The 21,560-nt window shown below is 41.0% G+C and overlaps 1 protein-coding gene across 1 annotated transcript in view; it reads right to left on the reverse strand.

The window, feature by feature from the left end:
- LOC144495481 (kinesin-like protein KIF20A) overlaps positions 1 to 21,560 on the reverse strand; it is a 57,630-nt gene that overhangs the window by 17,301 nt on the left and 18,769 nt on the right. Inside the window, exons 7-11 of the mRNA XM_078215497.1 lie at positions 20,616 to 20,724; positions 16,938 to 17,114; positions 13,796 to 13,907; positions 13,597 to 13,668; positions 1,882 to 2,028 (exon numbers count right to left, since the gene is read on the reverse strand). Coding sequence (XP_078071623.1) covers positions 1,882 to 2,028; positions 13,597 to 13,668; positions 13,796 to 13,907; positions 16,938 to 17,114; positions 20,616 to 20,724 — 617 coding nt within the window. The remainder of the gene's footprint in view (positions 1 to 1,881; positions 2,029 to 13,596; positions 13,669 to 13,795; positions 13,908 to 16,937; positions 17,115 to 20,615; positions 20,725 to 21,560) is intronic.

Below are 21,560 nucleotides of genomic sequence, written 5' to 3' on the forward strand. Positions count from 1 at the left end.
GTGGCATGGGAGATGGGTCAGACATCCTGTTGAGAGTCCTGTCAACCACAGGTGGGTGGGAAACCTCAATTAAGGAAGATGTCAGCAGCTCCATTTTGGAAAGTGGCATCATCAGAACAAAATGTGACGGAGGTGAAGGAACTGAGAATGGGATGGTACAGGACGTGGGGTTTAAGAACTGTAGGAGTTAGTGAGCTTGTAATGGATAGTCTGTCAGCAGAAGTGGAGATAGAGAGGTCAAGGGAAGTGTCAGATGAACCATGTGAAGGTGGTAGATGGGTGGAAATTGGAATCAAAATTGATAAATATTTCCTTTTATTTGGAGGAAATGAGACAAATCGTTCAGTGAGAACACAAGTTCAGCCAGAGGGAATCAGAGGAATTGCAGATGTGGATTTTGGGAAGGAGGTAGAAGCAGGCTAAGGTTGGAAACTGTGGGGGGTAAGATCTCCAGAGGTGATGAGGTCAGTGACAGCCTTGGAAACAATGGAGGAGTCAAGGTCCAGGGGAGGTAGTAGGGAGCATCTGAGAGTTGATGCTCAGCCTCAGAGGTAGAAGTCAGTATGCCAGACAACAACAGCACCACTCTTGTCAGCAGGCAGGTTTGATAACAAAGTCAGGGTTGGACCCGAGAGAATAGAGTGAAAAGATCAAGAACAGGTAAGAGACTGGAGAATACAAGGAGTGCGAAAGGATCTGTTGAATAGGGGAAGAACTCCTGCCCAAAGTAGTGAGCACAGAGATAAAAGGTAGCAGAATAGTTCAGCACCATGTTGAGGCTGAAGTTCGTTGAGGTGGGGGCATAAGGGGATTAAACGGTCTTTTGTGGATTACAGCACACTGAGTCTCAGAGGAAAAGGGTTTTGGGAGGGGGGGGGGGGGGGGGGGGAGGAAGAGAGAGAGAAAGAGGGGGGTGTTCCTGGATGAGCATTGATATCGATGAGCTGTTGGAGCTAGTGTTCCTTGACACCTGAAAAAAGAAAAAAAATTGTTAAGGCATTAGATGAAATAAAGCATGAAAATGAATGGTTTGTGATATTTTACCACAGCCTGTGAAGTGATCGTTGAAGTAATTGTGGAGAAATCAATGGCTGGATCTCAGTTTCTGTAAAAGCATTCAAGATAAAGAAATACTGAAATGAGAGTCGGAAAACCCAGAAATGGATCTTTAATGAAAAGAGCTGAGGGAAAGCATTGTTTGAAAGAAGATTTTAAAGCATGTTTTGAGAGGAGAGTTTGGAAACATTTGAGAAATCCACAGGAGGACTGATTGAGTTGCATCTGCCACATGGTTTCAGAGTGGGATGCTCTTGGACCACAGTTAGCCCACTGGGTTACAGGGAGTGTGGGTTTTCTAAAAAACCTTATAGCACAAGATATATTTTGTAACCCGTGTTCATTTGTGAAGATAAGTGGAATGAAGTAGTATTCTATTATAGTCAAACTTTTTAGGTTTAATAATTTTTTGTTGTTAAAAAGCCAATTGGCAGTCCTGAGATTCTCTTCATCTTAAAGTAGTAGTAGTAATGGTCTTTTGAGCCAGGGTTCCATTCTGGGATCTTCCCTTCCGGTAGTTATCAACTGGGATCATAACATTTATACCTTTTCCTCGAAGGCTTCCCATACAAGATTTAGGAAGATAAAATAAATTGAACCGTTCAGTTTTGCAAAAAGTATATTTTTAAAATATTAAAATGAGGCAAATAAATGAATTCATATTAAAATGATTTGTAAAAAGGTCAAAATCATCAATTTCCTAAAAAAAAGTCTCTTGGAATGCAAGCTGCATAATATTCAGGTTGCCCTACAACTAAAAATAATTAATCCCCTATTTTAATGCGAAAAATTATAACTAGGTTTCTCATTTATTTCCATACTTACTTATTCTGCTGCTTCTGCCTGAGTGCAGAAATACATTTGCCGAGGATGAGGAGAGAAGTATTAATGTTTCCTGCTTCCTTCAGTCGATCGCCAAAAGATTGTGCTTTGTCACAACGCTCTGACCCAGCCAAATCGCACAAGGAAAGCCTATGTTCAATAAAAATAGAAACCCTTAATCATTGGCAGAAGTCAATTTTCCCAATTTTCAAAAATATGAACCCATTTTGCTGTGTGCCAGCCACAGCTCAGTATCAAGACTCTTGCCCCAAAGCAAGCAGCTTGTGGTTTCAAGCCCCAGCCTGCTGCACAAAACTCAGGCAAAAACTTTAGTGCAGCACTGTTGGAGATACCACCTTCTGGATGGAGACAATAAATGGACAGGGGAGGGGGGCGCTATTTAAATAGGTGTCAAAATATCCAATGGTTTGATTTTGAAGGAGTAAGGCAGTGCTTACCTTATCCTGGTCAATATTTATCCCTCAAACACCACCATAAACAGATATTTATTATTACACACTTGATTAGTTTTCAGAAATTTGTGTTTTTTCTGAAAATTGCATCATCTGTTTGGTTCATTTAAGGCTACCATACTGATACACCAGCAGAGGGAGTCTCAAAGGAGAGAACAAAGGAGAGAAGAAAGAGTAGGTGCAGTTCCGATTCTGAATGCATCCTACGGAATCTTAACGGCAATCAAGAGGGCGAATTATAGGAAACATTATTTTCAGGTCTAAAAACTTTTGGGAACAGTCCGTCTGCTTTCTGCAGACAGCATTTTAGTTGGAGATTTTGGGAACAATGGCTTATGTTATACAAAAAAAATTGAAGCACTCTAGCTCAAGATCAGCAAGTAGAAGGCTTGCACAGTATGCACACACCTTGTAAAACAAATAAATATCAAATCTATGATCATTACTGAAAGGACTCTGGGTCATGCACTGCATTGATCAATATGGCATCAATGCCCAACCACATTTTGAAATGCATTCCAAGCCAACATCTGTATTCCCACATTAAAACGCCACAAATCATTTTTTGCCAATGGCAAGTTTTGCAATCACAGGCGACAAAAAGTAAAAAAGACCCTACTTCTCCATTGCAGAGGTGAAGAATTGGAAGATTTTTTTGAGACATTTTAGATACTTTCATCTTGTCCATTATGACTCAGCAAAAGAAACACACTAAAAATTTCATGTCAGGAAAACAGCGATTTTTGAAACAAGCAAGAAAGAGAAAATTGACCTATAACCGCACACAATAGAAACCAAGTGTGACGTTGGTGATGTTGAAATTAAAACATGAATTATGCCAAAGAGAAAGACAAAGCCAGAGTTGGCAACATTACTGTTGAGTTCGTCAATAGTAACCACCACACAAGTTCAAATCTTGCAAATTCTGTTCATGGAGACCATCTGCAAAAGCAACAACAGCTGTCACAAGCTTACAACTTCCTCGAATTTTCTTTCATGGGATCACTTGTTAGTCTAGCATTTATTACCCAGCCCTAACTAGCCACAAGATAGCAGTAAGCCACCTTAAACCACTGCAGTACACAGAGGGATTCCAGGATTTTGAACTAGCAACAGTGAAGGAACAGCAATAATAGTTCCAAGTCAGGAAGGTGTGTGGCTTGGAGGGGAACTTGCAGGTGGTGGCATTCCCATGCATCTGCTGCCCTCACCCTTCTAGGTGTTAGAAGTCACAATTTAGACGGTACTGTAAAAGAGCCTTAGCAAGTTGCTGCAGTGCATCTTGTAGATGGATTGGTACACCTTGCTACCACTGCATCAGTGATGGAGGAAGTGAATGCTTAAAGTGGTGAATTGAGTGCTATACAAGCAGATTGCTTGTCGGAGCTGCACTCATCCAGGCAAGTGGAGAGGATTCTATGACACTCTTGACTTGTGCCTTCTAGATGGTTGACAGGCTTTGGGGAGTTAACAGGCAAGTTGCTCACTACATGATTCCTAGCCCCTGACCTGCTCTTGTAGCCACAGTATTTATGTGGCTAGTCCAGTTCAGTTTATGGTCAATGGTAACCCTCAGGATGTCGATAGTGGGGGATTCAGTGATGGTAATGCCATTGGATGTCAAGGAGAGATAGTTAGATTACTCTTGTCCAAATCATGTTTCCATTGTTTCAGTGCTTATTCACAATGGTCAGAGCATCCTGCTCATGGAAAACGCAAACCATTTTCCTAACCAACCAAACTATGTTGCCAACCAACTAATGGGGGAGGCAACGGCACACTGGTATTGTCACTGAACTAAAAACCAGGGCAATGCTTTCAGGTTCAAATCACAACAGATGGTGAAACTTGAATTTAATAAAAAAGTCTAATGATGACCATGAAGCCATTGTCGATTGTTGTAAAAACCCAATTTGGTTCACTAATGGGGAAGGACATCTGCCACTCTTACCTGGTCTGGCCTACATGTGACTCCAGACCCACAGCAATGTAGTTGACTCTTAAATACTCTCTAATGGCCTATTAGGGATGGGCAATAAATGCTGGTTCAGTGACACCCACATCCTCTGAATGAATAAAAGACCAATACCATCAGAATGCTACTTGCACATATATTCCCTCACTCTTTTGCTGTAGTATCACATGTGGAGAAGCACTTGACTCCAAATATATTTTTGTACTCTTTTGGACACAGCAACCAGCTGTGTGAGATGGTGACTATTAGCTGTTAAGACAGATACAGGAGACAAAACATTTGGGTTGTCCCAACATGAATTTCTCTTACAACAGTGACAGACCGCTGAAAGTTCAGTACTGTATTTTCCACGCAGCAACAGATCTGCACAGAATTGTGGTTACATCATGATTCCTTCCCAATGCATACCAACAACATCCTTGAAATGTTTAGTGATTGCTTCACTGGCATCAGAAAACTGAAAGGCGTGACATACACAAATGCCCCCAGTCAGGAATCAATGTCATGGTCAGTAAACAAGTACCTACTTGATTGGAGGATAAGCCAACTCCTTGGGTCCCATCCATACAAAAGAAAAGTCTGTCTTTATACAAGAAAAGCATTAGACAGTGACATTCAATGATAAAGTGAATGGCGAACTAAACTTGACCTCAATGGAGGTTACCATCAAATTGAACTTGAAGAATCAGGGTACCTTTACAGTAGTTTCTACGCAGATCAGACATTTTCAATACAAGAGACTCAACTCGAGTCAAGGAGTATCACCTGATTCAAGGAAAGATGAAACCAAATGCTGCAGATCCAACAAACATGCTGGTATTCTGGAGTCTGCTAGAATTCATGATATACTGTAATCACTTCATTCCTGACCTTGTCAGATCATATAAAGAGTAGATAAATTGGCAAGAGACACAAGTGGTAGTGGATTACATCACAAACAGGCTGTGCATCAGATCAAACAGTTGTCAGAGTGTTGCACAAATCCCGATTTTGACCCTGGAGAAAAATCACCGAGCAATTTTTGGATGGCAAACCCAATTCGCTTTGGTGCAATTTTCATGCAGAAAAACATGACAGGTAATCCATTAATAATTGTGATGGAAAGCAGATTGCTAATACCTATAGAGCAACATTTACAAACAGAACAAGTAGCACTAAATCACATGGGGCAACACTTTCCAAAGTAGTAACCCATTGTATTAGGAAGCTGGTTCAACAATCCACATTGCAAACCACCCACTCAGAGCGTATTAGATACTCAAACTACAAGAGTTTGAATGTTGAGCATCAGCGACACAAGCTCAACCCAGTGGATTGCTAGTCTTTTTTTGTGGTGCTTTGTTTGTAAAATAACTGGCTGCAACAATGCACAACAGGTATGGAATCAAGAAACTGGAAAGATGAGATAGAGAATGTCTACAAACGAGAAGTTCACTCTTTACATACTTCAATGCCAAAGAACTTGGGACATCCTGAACAACACTACGTAAATGCAAGAACTGGAGATTTTTTTTAAAACTTGTATTTTTCAGTTTTCCAGTGAAGACAGTCCATTGGGATTATTCTCAAATTACAGACGGTCAAGAGGAAACCTATAAAGTTGTATTGTTGTATTAGAATTCTAAAATTAAAACAAAAAGCTGGAAGTGCCCAGCAGATTACCCAGCACGAGTGGAGACAGAAACAGAGTTAGCTTTCAGGTCAACATCCTTCCATTAGAATTCCGACCTGAAACATTGACTGGGAATGTCTAAAAAGGGGTAGATTCCTGTGTCCAGACTTCTACGAGACAAACAGGTGGGTGCGGAAAGCAGCCTTTCATTATCTGGAACCTCCTCAATTACCTCACGATCCTTTTGCTGGCAGCCCAGGCAGTTGTTCCTCAATCAGGGTTTTAATTGGCTATCTGATCAAAGGGACTATTCCCAAAATTTATTTTTATTTCAAGTTTAGGATTACTTCTGCAGAGGGAAGAAAAAAGTTAAGTAAAATACTGTGGATCTGGAAATCTCCAAAAAGGAAGGTGTTGAAGGAAAACACACCAGGTCTGGCAGATAATTCGTTCTTTAGGGAGGGGAAAAAAAGTATCCTCAAGCAAGTTGGTTGATGAGCAGGTGGTGAAATCAATTAGCAAAGAAGAATGATTGGGGAAGTTGGAAGAATTCCACCCAAATGTCTCAGAGGGCAGATCGAGAATGCACAAAATGAAAAAGGTAATGAGGTGGAAGTAGATTCCTTAGGTACCTTCAAAAGAAACCTGCACATGTGCTGGTGGTGAGTTCAGTGGCAGACTTGCACTTTGTAGGGCCTTAATGTTACATCCTGCCCTACCCTAAGGAATCCCTCAGGCTAAGGAATTCCCTGCCAATAATAGACAGATTGTCAGCTTTGTAGCTAGATCTTGACCTTCAAAAGTTACAACTTGCTCGCTTTCATTGCTGCTTTTGGCTGGTCTAGAACATTTAGAAATTCACTTTTTAAAAACTTTTAAAATTTAAAACCTTTTTGATTTCCTACATTATTTCTCAGGAAGATGGGATCAAACAGACCAGCTTTTTTTCGCTTTGGGATCCGTGCGTATTGCTACCAGATGGAAAGAGAAACACTGTTCAAAGCCATGTCGAGTAAATATAGCACCACCCAAAGTGAGAGTGTGACCAGTAAGAAATGCCAATCTGTCCCACCAGTGCTTTGATGCTGGTAAATGTACATGCACAGTAGGAGTCAATGCTCACTCTAAATTAGTTTTGAGAAGGGAGAAAACCAAATCTAAGTTGGAAATGGCATTGCCCCATTTAATTACTGATGTAACATCCAATTTGGCAACTGCTGAAAGGTAGTGTGTCCCTACACTTCGAAGGGATTCCTTAGTCTGAGCGTACATTCTCTTTATCAGCCTTATTTAAGCGGGCAGAAGGAGCCAAAACTCAAATTTATAACATTGACATTCAGACCTGCTCCAGTCAATCACACTAAATTTACCTGAATGGGGAAACACAGCAGCGGCCAAGACAACCCATGTTTTTTCAAGGAGCAGCTACTGCGAGTCTGTAATAGGTATGTCCCTGTCAGGCAAGGAGGAATTGGTAGGGCTAGGGAACCGTGGTGCACCAAAAAAGTTTCTTTGTTGGTTAAAAAGAAAAAGGAGGCTTATGTTCGGATGAGACGTGAGCACTCGGGTAGTGCACTAGAAAGCTTTAGATTGGCTAAGAGGGAGTTGAAGAGCGAGCTTAGAAGGGCTAAAAGGGGACATGAGAAGACTTTGGCGGATAGGGTTAAAGAGAATCCTAAGGCGTTCTATAGGTATGTCAAGAACAGAAGGTTGGTTAGGGCAAGTTTAGGGCCAGTTATAGATGGCAGAGGGAAGTTATGTGTGGAACCGGAGGAGATTGGTGAAGCATTGAACCAATATTTCTCTTCGGTGTTCACGCAAGGGGACATGAATATAGCTGAGGAGGACACTGGGTTGCAAGGGAGTAGAATAGACAGTATTACAGTTGATAAGGAGGATGTGCAGGATATTCTGGAGGGTCTGAAAATAGATAAATCCCCTGGTCCGGATGGGATTTATCCAAGGATTCTCTGGGAGGCAAGAGAAGTGATTGCAGAGCCTCTGGCTCTGATCTTCAGGTCGTCGTTGGCCTCTGGTATAGTACCAGAAGATTGGAGGTTAGCGAATGTTGTCCCATTGTTTAAGAAGGGGAACAGAGACTTCCCCGGGAATTATAGACCGGTGAGTCTCACTTCTGTTGTCGGCAAGATGTTGGAAAAAATTATAAGGGATAGGATTTATAGTTATTTGGAGAGTAATGAATTGATAGGTGATAGTCAGCATGGTTTTGTGGCAGGTAGGTCGTGCCTTACTAACCTTATTGAGTTTTTTGAGAAAGTGACCAAGGAGGTGGATGGGGGCAAGGCAGTGGACGTGGTATATATGGATTTTAGTAAGGCGTTTGATAAGGTTCACCATGGTAGGCTTCTGCAGAAAATGCAGATGTATGGGATTGGGGGTGATCTAGGAAATTGGATCAGGAATTGGCTAGCGGATAGGAAACAGAGGGTGGTGGTTGATAGTAAATATTCATCATGGAGTGCGGTTACAAGTGGTGTACCTCAGGGATCTGTTTTGGGGCCACTGCTGTTTGTAATATTTATTAATGATCTGGATGAGGGTATAGTTGGGTGGATTAGCAAATTTGCTGATGACACCAAAGTCGGTGGTGTGGTAGACAGTGAGGAAGGGTGTCGTAGTTTGCAGGAAGACTTAGACAGGTTGCAAAGTTGGGCCGAGAGGTGGCGGATGGAGTTTAATGCGGAGAAGTGTGAGGTAATTCACTTTGGTAGGAATAACAGATGTGTTGAGTATAGGGCTAACGGGAGGACTTTGAATAGTGTGGAGGAGCAGAGGGATCTAGGTGTATGTGTGCATAGATCCCTGAAAGTTGGGAATCAAGTAGATAAGGTTGTTAAGAAGGCATATGGTGTCTTGGCGTTTATTGGTAGGGGGATTGAATTTAGGAGTCGTAGCGTTATGTTGCAACTGTACACAACTCTGGTGCGGCCGCACTTGGAGTACTGTGTGCAGTTCTGGTCCCCACATTACAGGAAGGATGTGGAGGCTTTGGAGAGGGTGCAGAGGAGGTTTACCAGGATGTTGCCTGGTATGGAGGGGAGATCCTATGAGGAGAGGCTGAGGGATTTGGGATTGTTTTCGCTGGAAAGGCGGCGGCTAAGAGGGGATCTTATTGAAACATATAAGATGATTAGAGGTTTAGATAGGGTGGATAGTGATAGCCTTTTTCCTCTGATGGAGAAATCCAGCACGAGGGGGCATGGCTTTAAATTGAGGGGGGGTAGTTATAGAACCGATGTCAGGGGTAGGTTCTTTACCCAGAGGGTGGTGAGGGATTGGAATGCCCTGCCAGCATCAGTAGTAAATGCGCCTAGTTTGGGGGCGTTTAAGAGATCCGTAGATAGGTTCATGGACGAAAAGAAATTGGTTTAGGTTGGAGGGTCACAGTTTTTTTTTTAAAACTGGTCGGTGCAACATCGTGGGCCGAAGGGCCTGTTCTGCGCTGTAATGTTCTATGTTCTATGTTGTAATAATCTCAATGTTGGTCCACCTGTACAGTGGTGCAGTTTCCTTCCCTGAAGAGTGCCTTGATTCAGTCAGTCCAATTTGGATGTAGCTCAGCACCAATTGCCTCTGTATAGACCACTAGAAAGCAAGGGTCATGTCAGAGGCACCTCTGAAGGGTCTAGCGAAGGGTCATCTAGACTCAAAACGTTGGCTTTATTCTCTCTCCACAGATGCTGTCAGACCTGCTGGGATTATCCAGCATTTTCTGTTTTTGTTTCAGATTCCAGCATCTGCAGTATTTTGCTTTTAACCCAATGTTGCTGATGGCTCGGACCAAAAGCAACGTTGCCCAGTGTGATAGTTCAAAACTATAACCACACCCAGGGGTTCCTCAAATTCAAAAAGCCAAGTTAAATAACCTTACTGATTCTTAAAACAGATGTTGTTCCTTTGGTATAGCACAGAACAAAGAACAAAAAGAACAAAGAACAATACAGCACAGGAACAGGCCCTTCGGCCCTCTAAGCCCATGCCGCTCCCTGGTCCAAACTAGACCATTCTTTTGTATCCCTCCATTCCCACTCCATTCATATGGCTATCTAGACAAGTCTTAAACGTTCCCAGTGTGTCCGCCTCCACCACCTTGCCTGGCAGCGCATTCCAGGCCCCCACCACCCTCTGTGTAAAATATGTCCTTCTGATATCTGTGTTAAACCTCCCCCCCCTTCACCTTGAACCTATGACCCCTCGTGAACGTCACCACCGACCTGGGGAAAAGCTTCCCACCGTTCACCCTATCTATGCCTTTCATAATTTTATACACCTCTATTAAGTCTCCCCTCATCCTCCGTCTTTCCAGGGAGAACAACCCCAGTTTACCCAATCTCTCCTCATAACTAAGCCCCTCCATACCAGGCAACATCCTGGTAAACCTCCTCTGTACTCTCTCCAAAGCCTCCACGTCCTTCTGGTAGTGTGGCGACCAGAACTGGACGCAGTATTCCAAATGCGGCTGAACCAACGTTCTATACATCTGCAACATCAGACCCCAACTTTTATACTCTATGCCCCGTCCTATAAAAGGCAAGCATGCAATAAGCCTTCTTCACCACCTTCTCCACCTGTGACGTCACCTTCAAGGATCTGTGGACTTGCACACCCAGGTCCCTCTGCGTATCTACACCCTTTATGGTTCTGCCATTTATCGTATAGCTCCTCCCTACATTATTTCTACCAAAATGCATCACTTCGCATTTCAGGATTGAACTCCATCTGCCATTTCTTTGCCCAAATTTCCAGCCTATCTATATCCTTCTGTAGCTTCTGACAATGCTCCTCACTATCTGCAAGTCCTACCAATTTTGTGTCATCCGCAAACTTACTGATCACCCCAGTTACACCTTCTTCCAGATCGTTTATAAAAATCACAAACAGCAGAGGTCCCAATACAGAGCCCTGTGGAACACCACTAGTCACAGGCATCCAGCCGGAAAAAGACCCTTCCACTACCAAAAATGATACATTTCTGCAAGATCACTGCACAAAATGCTGCAATTTAACAGTAAACTGTCAACTAATGGAATGCTTGTTCCAGACACTGGATATACCTATAGATGTGGTTATTTTCACACCAAAGTAAAATTTGGAAGTTATAAAAAAGCAGCAAAAACCAGATCCGAGCAATACCACCTGAATGGTGTTGGAAAGCCGGTAATATAATCACAGGACTGGAGACTTCGTCAAGCAGCACAATCCAAAATGAGGCAACACGCTCTCTGCTAAAGTGTAATTCAGATGATGAGCACTCCGATTGAAAATATTATCCACAACCTTCAAAAACAACTTTGAGAAAAGACAGCCACACGTAGAGATGACACTCGTGGGATTTTTAAACCATGTTCCTAACAAGACAATCCTTAATACCATTTAATCTCATACAAAATGCATTCAGTACCTCTATCCTTTCGAGCTTTTTAATCAACACCCTACAGTCTTCTACCTTTATAAGTCCATGTGCAGATTTGCTACTTGCAGAGCACCCTATGGCCCCACTCGACCCGAGACCAGAAAATCCCATCCGAAGCCAATGGAGCTTCCCATCGTCTGCCCCTTGCCCGCTCTGATTCTAGTGGCGGGCAGGACAGTAGAATTCCAGTGCTGGAGTCTGCAGGCAGTCATGTGGGACATGCTGCTCACTCTTTTGCAGCAACTTCTGTCCTTATTTGGTTGAATTTCATAATTTTGTATTTTTTTTTTAGAAAAAATAAGCCCAGTGTTAGATTTCAATAGAAATAACATAACTGTTATTTAAAATCACCATGAACAAGACTTACCCCACCTCAACGACTTTGGATGTGTTTTTCCACTCTAAGGGGACTCGACCAATCTGAGCCCAAAGTTGCTTTGCATTGCATGCTGATAGGCGAGCACTGTTGTATCATAGCACAGGGACCCCGGGCTGGATTCCAATCTTGGATGACTGGAGTTTGCACAGTGTCTAAGTGGGTTTCCTCCCACTGTCCAAAGATGTGCAGGTTAGGTGAATTAGCCATAGTATCTGTTATGGGAATAAGGTGGTGTGGTAGGCCTGGGTAAAATGCCTTTTTGGAGTGTTGGTGCAGATTAGATGGCCTGAATGGCCTCCTTCTGCACTGCAGGGATTCAATAGTTCTATTGGTGGGACCCTGTGCCTATTGGTTCTATTGATGGGGCACGGCATGTTTCATTGCAAGTCTGCCTCTGGGTGCATTACAGATCACTCAATCTGGGTCACTGTGGCAACACATACTTGCATGCATGTCGTCAGGAGCCATGGATAATACTGGCAGCGGCTTCCACTTTCTTTCTATCACTTGGCTGACCGGAGTTTCTCCTGCTCATACCACCTGTCATTGGCATATTGGAAGGACCTGCAGATTAATAGTTCACTTGTGTTTGGCCACACTTTGAATGCACCATCCTTTGGCCATCAAGTTCTGGGGTGGAATTCAAAATGTGGAGATGCCGGCGTTGGACTGGGGTAAGCACAGTAAGAAGTCTCACAACACCAGGTTAAAGTCCAACAGGTTTATTTGGTAGCAAATACCATAAGCTTTCGGTGCAATGCTCCTTCGTCAGATGGAGTGGTCTCTGTTCTCAAACAGGGCACAGACACAGAAATCAAATTACAGAATACTGATTAGAATGCAAATCTCTACAGCCAGCCAGGTCTTAAATGTACAGACAATGTGGGTGGAGGGGGCATTCAACACAGGTTAAAGAGATGTGTATTGTCTCCAGACAGTACAGCTTGTGAAATTGTGCAAGTCCAGGAGGCAAGCTGTGGGGGTTACTGATAATGTGACATTCTCTTCCTGTGGGGGAGCACTTCAGCAGTCACGGGCATTCAGCCTTGGATCTTCAGGCGGCCAAGGCGGCCTTCACGACACACGACAGCGCAGAGTCACTGAGCAGAAACTGATAGCCAAGTTCCGCACACATGAGGACGGTCTAAACTGGGATGTTGGATTTATGTCACATTATCAGTAACCCCCACAGCTTGCCTCCTGGACTTGCACAATTTCACAAGCTGTACTGTCTGGAGACAATACACATCTCTTTAACCTGTGTTGAATGCTCCCTCCACCCACATTGTCTGTACATTTAAGACCTGGCTGACTGTAGAGATTTGCATTCTAATCAGTATTCTGTAATTTGATTTCTGTGTCTGTGCCCTGTTTGAGAACAGAGACCACTCCATCTGACGAAGGAGCATTGCTCCGAAAGCTTATGGTATTTGCTACCAAATAAACCTGTTGGACTTTAACCTGGTGTTGTGAGACTTCTTACTGTGGAATTCAAACCCAGGGCTGTTACCCACAAGACACCCATAATTGGAAATACACTGGAGAGAATCATGTAGGGTTACAGAGTTTATAAGCTCGGAAGTTGGCTTGAACTGAACAACTCTTTCAAAAGCAGCACGGACATGGGCTAAATAGCTTCCTTCTGTGCCAATTGCTATATTCCTAAATTTAAGTTGGTGGGGGAAAATGTAAATCATTCTTTAGCTTTTCATCAAACAAAATATTCTAATGTGATGCCCTGGTACAGAACAGCATACAGATGCCACAATTGCAGATTTTATGTCAGCTTCAATGTATAAACAAAAAGGACATGAAAACTGAATTTTTCAAAAACAGATAACTCACTCAGAAGTCCTTATCACATGTGGGTGGTCTTCACCAATTATTTCCATCAGTCGAATTGAGAATATACTGTGACTGGAAGAAGGTAATTTGACGGATCAGAATGATTTTGGAATTAACCTAGACAAATCTTAGCTTTAACGTTAATTTTTCACCCATTAACAATTCTTTCAAGTAGCAACAGTAAGATTTATACATATACCTTCTGCTGGATTGTTGGTTTATTTTGGTGCAAGCCAAACTTCGATTTTTATTTCCTACTTTTATGAATTTGAAAGCTTCATCAGAGCTGGTTATGTTGATCCATTTTAGATCTATATAATTCAAATCACAGAAATTGATAAAACAATTATAGTAGTCATTAACCTCCCTGAAACAGTTAGGAATTCATACATTTTGAATAGAATGCAACACAGGAAAGGTCACTTTTTCAATCCTTTTCCCCTGATTACAGGTTTCCAGTATCCAAGTGGGTGTTTCTAAATTTATGATCCAGAAAATGCACACTTTGCAACAAGAGTCAAGTAATAATTCTGATCGGGAACCCAGTCTAATTGTCCTCAGTCCTGGTCGGGATTCTCCAATCTTGTTTGCCTCACCACCAGTGCCGCAAGAGCGGAGTATTTGGCACTCAGCCAAAACTCCATTCACTACAGTGGGACTAGAGAATCCCAGCCATGGGTGAGGTTGGAGAATTCCAGCCCTGATGTCAGGGTTGACTTAGCCAGTAGCATTTTCAATTGTGTCAAGAGAACTACTTGCTTAAATTCTGGGTGTCTCACGAGAGTCGCACACATGAGGACGGCCTAAACCGGGATGTTGGATTTATGTCACATTATCAGTAACCCCCACAGCTTGCCTCCTGGACTTGCAGAATTTCACTAGCTGTTCTGTCTGGAGACAATACACATCTCTTTAACCAGTGTTTAATGTTCCCTCCACCCACATTGTCTGTACATTTAAGACCTGGCTGGCTGTAGGATTCGCATTCTAATCAGTATTCTGCAACTTGATTCTGTCTGTTTGCACTGTCTGAGAGCAGATTTCCACTCCATCTGACAAAGGAGCAGTGCTCCGAAAGCTTATGGTATTTGCTACCAAATAAACCTGTTGGACTTTAACCTGGTGTTGTGAGACTTCTTACTGTGTCTCACGAGAACCAGAGATGATGTCCCCTTGTTGCAGGTGCTAGATTTTTTTAAAAAGGTCCCATTCTTACTGTTCAAACTAGGAGAAATCCAATTTCTCCAAAATGTTTTAATCAACATCCACCTCTCAGGCACTGACACCATAAACAACTCATCCACATTATTTATATTTTAAAGTGCAAGATTTTGCCGATATTGCTGTAAATAAAATAAAAATTTAAAAACTGCTTTTGAGCATTGGGGGGGGGGGGGGGGGGGGCGGGGGGAGAAAGAGAGTAAAAGACAAAGTTAACATTACAATTTATCAGCAAAGAAAAAAAACAAATCTAGTTGGTTTTAAGCCTTAATATGCTGTATGAGTTCCTGGTAGATGAATGGTTAATTTTAGATGAGAAAGGAAGTACTGCCTGCACAAGTCGTCAAGTTAAATCAGAACCACATGCATGGATGGGTTGTGCATTAAGGAGATGTTATTTGGGTCATGACTATGATTCATAGTCACAACTGATGAGTTATGAATATAAACATTGACAGATATAAAACACAGGAAGAATCCTCAGCTACAGGGAATTATAAACAATAGACTTGAGAATTTGTTGCACCAGTATGAAGATGACATCAGAAGAGAGAAGGCATCATGAAGCCACTAAAGTCAGTGGGAACCCAGATGTATCGACTGTCTTTTGTTTAAGTGCAACTTTTATTGCTTAATAAATTGGCCTGATAACACTACATAAATGTATCTCCTTTACAAGGGAGAAGGCTGGAGGGCAAAGAGCACAAGAGATTGAATAACAAAATGATTTCATTGTCGAAAAGCAAAGTGCTAATGGTTGTGGTATAAAGAAACCAAAGATTTTTCCCAGATGAAGTGTGAATGGTTACATAACAGCCATCTGAATACAAGATGAAGGGATAAAAGGAGGAAATGGGTCAAGAGTGAAACTACTAAAAAAACACAAGGCAGAAGTTAATAAAGCTATTAAACTCCAGAGTTGAAGGCCAAAGAGTGCTTCACTGGACAAGTGATGGGCAGAAAGGTCAGAGAGCAAGGTGGAAAAAACAACAAGCAACAGGAAACTTGGGCATACTTCCTGTCACTTGTTATTTTTATTCCCCAAGTTGCTCCCACTCTGACCTTTGACCATGGCCTATGGTATTCGAGGGAAGTTCAACACAAACTTGATGAAAAGTACTTAACTCAGCACTCCTACAGCCTTTTTTGTACCTTTCGGTACTTTATTCCGAATTTAAAAAGCCAATCAAGTCCAATAAGAGACCTACACGAAGGACAAACCAGATCCAAGCTGACAAGACAAGAAAATAAATCCCATCTTGGGCTTGATCAAAAGATCCAAGCTGACAGGATGAGGCGTTACACCCCTCCTAGGTTTGATCCGCCGCTTCATCTTAGCCAAAAGGCCGAGATGGCTTTGAAAAAAATTGTATCAGGTAAAGTGCCGATTTAACTTCATTGGCTATCCCGATTGCTTACGCTACCCTAGCACAGACAAACCATGATTGCAGGCATCAGCACATCCTCAGTGCAATGGGCTAGCCTTGTCCCCTGCCTGATCATGGTTTCACCCCTGCCAGGTAAATCTGGACCTCTGTTCATTTTGTTCTATGGTTCTTTTTAGCTGGTTCAATTTTGCCTCATTTAGATCTTCACCCCTTCACCTTTCATTCAAAATGGTTGTTGCATAACCATTCACACCTCTTCCAGAAACATCTTACTACATCCATTCCCCACTCTTTGGCTTTTGCATCATGTAATCTTGAGTTACTTAAATTCTTGTGCCCTCCACACTATCACCCTTCTGTTCTTCCTGCCCCCTCCTCTCCTTCCATTAGCTCACAAGCTCTTTCATTAGAACTGATGAAAGATAGAAATGCAAGGTCATCTTGACCTGAAACAATAAATCAGTTTCTTTCCACAGACCCTACCTAATCTGCTAACAATTTCCAGCATTTTAAATTTTCATTAGATACTGTTTTCAGGACAGAGAGGAAGAGATTGTCCACATTGTTTGCGTATGTTAATGAATAGTAACCCTAGCAGGAATTAAACCTTGGGGACATTTGTACAGTTTACTACTGTATATAATGGTCCTTACACACCACATCAAGATAATTTGAATACATCTTGCATTAGCTTTTTTATGTATACAATAAATCATTATGATTAGACTATACCTTTAACATAGCTATTTCCTTTTTGATCTTCACAGACTCTGAGGTTTTGACGTTTCTGGCTTTTAAAAGTTGGTATTGCATCCAGTAGGTCATACACATATTCATTGTAAATCTCACAAAATGAAACCCATACTGAATACTTCAGTGGTCTTTGATCAGAGAGGCTTGTATCTGATGCTGTCAAGAGGAAGTGAGAATGACTGGTCATAAAAAGTTTCAAATAGTCAATCAGCTACTGCAGTAAATATTACAGGAAATTAGATATTTACCACCAACAATATTATATTAAAGGATGCCATGGTTTTATTTTCAAAGTCAGTCAGAAGACAGGGAATGCAGTTCGTCTGGATATGGTGGAATGTTCAAAATGCTGTTAACTTATTGCAAGCCAAAACAACCCTTCTGATTTCTTGAAAATGTCCTACGGATGGCATTGTACAGAAGTGCAACAGCAATTGGAAAATTTCCATTTCGTTAAAAGAGATGCATCAGCACAGAAAAAAAAAACCAAACATTCAATTCTTACCAGTCCTATCCAGTGCTGAATTTTTACTTTCTCGTAAGGACCTTTATTCTCAAAAATAGCGATTTAGAACTTTTCCATAATTAATGTAGCATTAATCACCAGTGAAAAAGTTTATTCCAAATTTTAATATTGATTACAACCATTATATTTGTCATTTTGAAAATGTCTCATCTCAAGAAAGAGAATACAGCCTTATTTGGTTTAGCTTTTCCCCATACCCTTCAGATCTTCATCTCTGGGATAACCCTGGTAAATTGCAATTCGAGGGCTATTTAAACAATTTAACTGCGCACAGAGGAATTGAAAATAACAAGCAAAATTTAAAATGCTATTCAGCTTTATTATGCAGTGATCGTAATATATAATTACTCACCATAAATCCCAAAATCTATTTCCCTCCTTAATTAAAAATAGCTGTATACCCCTTTAGTGAATTTTTATATATAATCCCTTTACTGCATTCACTACCACTAACCCAGTTTTTAAAAAAAAGTAGATTCTCAATCCTAATTCTTGTTCTTAAATTGTATTTTTTTTTAATTAATAGGATCAGGGAATTGCTGGAAAGGCCAGTGTTTATTATCCATTGCCTCAAGAACACAGTGGCAAGCAAGCAACTGCAGTCCATGCAGTGAAGGTGCTCCCAGGTAGGAAGTTCCAAGATTTTGACACGTGTTTCCAAACCAGGATAGTGTGCAACTGGAGACGCAACCCCCATTACTGTCTTCATCATGGTTCTCTGGAGTCCAAAGGACTTGGTCATCCACTGCCAGATCTGACTGGAATACAAATACTATTGTTCCCGTTCCTGTCTGCCAAAACTACTTCCAGGATCATGCAAAGATAACTAAAATCCCCTGTCTTCTCCACCCTCACCAATAAATAGAAGCAGCTCTTGGACTTCACCAAGATCATTCAATCATGTCCTTACCTCCCACTAGCCCACCAAGACAAACTTACTACAATGCTCAGACCTGAACTAATTTTCCTCCCATCTCCTCTCATGACATTTCTGAATTAATCTTGTCCATGAGACAAAGCTCTTGTTTCCTCAACCACATTCTCACCAAGTTCTTGATTACCCAACCTCCCCTTTTGGTTTTGTAAACCATGCACCATTCTGGAGCTGTCCTTCTCAAATCTGCCATCACTATTCCTCTTCTCAAAAATGAATCTTTGACCCTGCCATCCTATCTCTGGCATCAAAATGCCATTGAATGTTCAGTGGCTATAGTTTTGTTAGAGATAGATTTGTCAGTTATTATTACGGTCTTCTCGACAATATACCAATCAAATGACAAGGATTGGTGAAGCATTTGAAGACCAGACTATTTACAGATAGAGTTAGCTGGGCAACTACATGTAGTACATCAAACCTTTAGTGCTCCTGCTTAATGACAGTCAATGGTAATAAGTTAGCACATCCTGCTGTAGTGGTAGTGATTGACCAGCAGTTGAAGATACACAGGTACATGTACCTCATATTACAACTGCCATCAAACCAAGCTGGAATGGTGCACAGGTCTTGCTGCAAGTAGGCAAAACCCATTTCATTATCTGAGGAACTGTAAATGGAACATAATGTCATACAATTCATGGAACTACCCTATTCTGACTTTATGATGCAAGGAAGTTCATTGATAAAAACAAACAGTTGAAGATTTTTGGATTTAGTACAGTATCACAACAGACAGCCAACTTGTCTTTCCTTACCCAAGAAGCATTCATTTAGCACAACATTTTAAACGTCGCTATCTAAAAAACCACTTGCACCACAAGCCTCATTTTTTTTCCATTCAATTTCTTAAAAAGGATTATGTTTGTTCAAATGATCAAATTCTTTTAGTCTTCATGTTCTTTTTTTTATAACAGGTTCTATCAGGTTATTCAAACATGATCTAGCTGGAATGGGAGAGAGAAAAAAAGCACATGCTTGATTCCCATATCTCTTAAAAGAAAATCCAATGTCTTTTTAAAAAGCTGTCATGGATTGTTTCCCACTATTGTTTCAGCTAAACACTGAGCTAATAACTAAGGAAGTTGCCTTTTATTCTGTGTAAGCTTTACACTTAATGCCCTCCAGTTAATGATACACTAACCAATGCATAGTTCCTCCTCTCATTTAAAATCCTTCTTATCATTCTTAGCTCCTCCAACCTTTTGGGCGCTCAGATTAGGGAGGGAGGGAGGGGACTGAGTTGTCATGGTACAAGTAGGGTATCACTGATATGGACAGAACTAGGAAAGAGGTTCTGCGTAGGGAGTATGAAGAGCTCAAGCACCAAATCATCGAGCCAACAAGGCACATAAAGATTAGAGAAATGAATGTGACTCTCAAAACTGGTGTGGGAGAAGTGGGTTCTGGTTCATGGGGCACTGGTAAAAGTAGGATCTGTACCGTTGGAACAGTCTACATCAGAACTATGCTGGGGATGGTTTTCTAGCAATCCACATAACTAGGGAAGTAGAGAAGATTTTGTATTTATTAATGGGGGCAAATGAATAAATTTGTGAAATGTGCTAAACCAAATGGAGTAAAGACAAGTAACAGAGAAAGGTATTAATATGGGAATTGATAAACAGAATGAGCTTTGCTGAACCTGAAGATTATTTCACAGACATGGCCACCTTAACCCGTTTGTGGTAATTATTTGCTGGATTTAGCTCAGAATTACCTTAATGTTGGATGTTGCTTGGAAGGGATATCTCAAAAATTCAGGAAATGTAGGTAGTTGGGGACCAAGGGATAGTTTCATGTGAAACTCATTACCTACAACTGACAAGGTTAAGAAAATCATTTGGTTCATCTTTTGATTCCTTTTCAAAGATTTTGATGTGGCATAATGATTCGAGAATTCTAGGGCATCTACCATTTGGTACTGCCTTAAATTTTTAAGCCGTTAGTAACATTTCTTCATCATGCACACATCAGTTGACTGCCATTTTACCTCCTCATCCATAAGCTTTGGGAGGACTTAACCCAAAATAAGTAACACACCTCCCATGAAAGATTTTTTAAAAATCATTCATCATATAACTACCATATTAACAAATTTTCACATGCAGACAAATCTTGCAAAATGAATCTTTGAAAAATTTTGTATGAACATACATCAAAAATGTTTAAATAGGAAAAGATAATAGGAAGATACCTGTGTGATCTGAAGCTACATGGACTGTTGGGGTGATGGAACTAGGCTGTGAAAGGTCCTTTTGATTACTTCTGTTGATTGGCATCTTCAACAGGTGATATTCTGTCTCCTAGATGAAAAGATGTCAAACTCTTACATCATTTCAATATCCACTTTTATTCTTGTTCTGAAATGTGTCATGTATATAGCATTGAACCAACCCAGTGGTTCTGTCCAATAATCATGACCAACTTAGTAAATTTTAGCAATAGCAGTATATTGCTATTGTTGCACAATGTGAATCTGGTAATCAACTTGAAATTTAACTTAATTGAACAAATATCATTATCAGGCTAGAATAGTAGAAATCAATACTCAAAGTAGGAAGTCGCCTCGAAATCACATGCTCACTCTCAGTGAAAAGTACATATATTATTACTTTCAAATAGTCCCAAATACATTACGATCATAAGACCATGAGAAAGGTGGCTCTGCATGTAATGGATATAAGCAGATATTACTAAATAGTAACATTTAGTGTTTTCTGCCCATAGCTAAGAGAACACGTTATTTAAAATCTGTCCATTCTAAGAGTTATAGTTACTTCTGTTTATGGAATGCAAATACTACAACATGGGTCTTCAAAATATCAAGAAAAAAAATCAGCCCCAATTATAATTTCTGACCATCTGAGGAAAGACCTGATTTCATGGAAACTGGGTCAACTGAGATTTTCAGCTTTGTGCTTTAATCCATGGGGCACAATATCAAAACTTTTGATTAGGAAGGAATAAGTAGTTTCAAGTCGCAATCTCAATTAATCAAGAGTCATCAAACCACAGTTTATTCCATGATTTTACTATGGGACAGGTCCCAAGTCGACCTCAGCCAAAATGGGAATTTAACCTCAAATTGTCAGCTTAATTTGGAACCACATGTTAGATGTCTAGCCAGCTAACCAATACC

This window comes from Mustelus asterias, chromosome 7 (genome assembly GCF_964213995.1).
Source record: "Mustelus asterias chromosome 7, sMusAst1.hap1.1, whole genome shotgun sequence".
Lineage (NCBI taxonomy): Eukaryota > Metazoa > Chordata > Chondrichthyes > Carcharhiniformes > Triakidae > Mustelus > Mustelus asterias.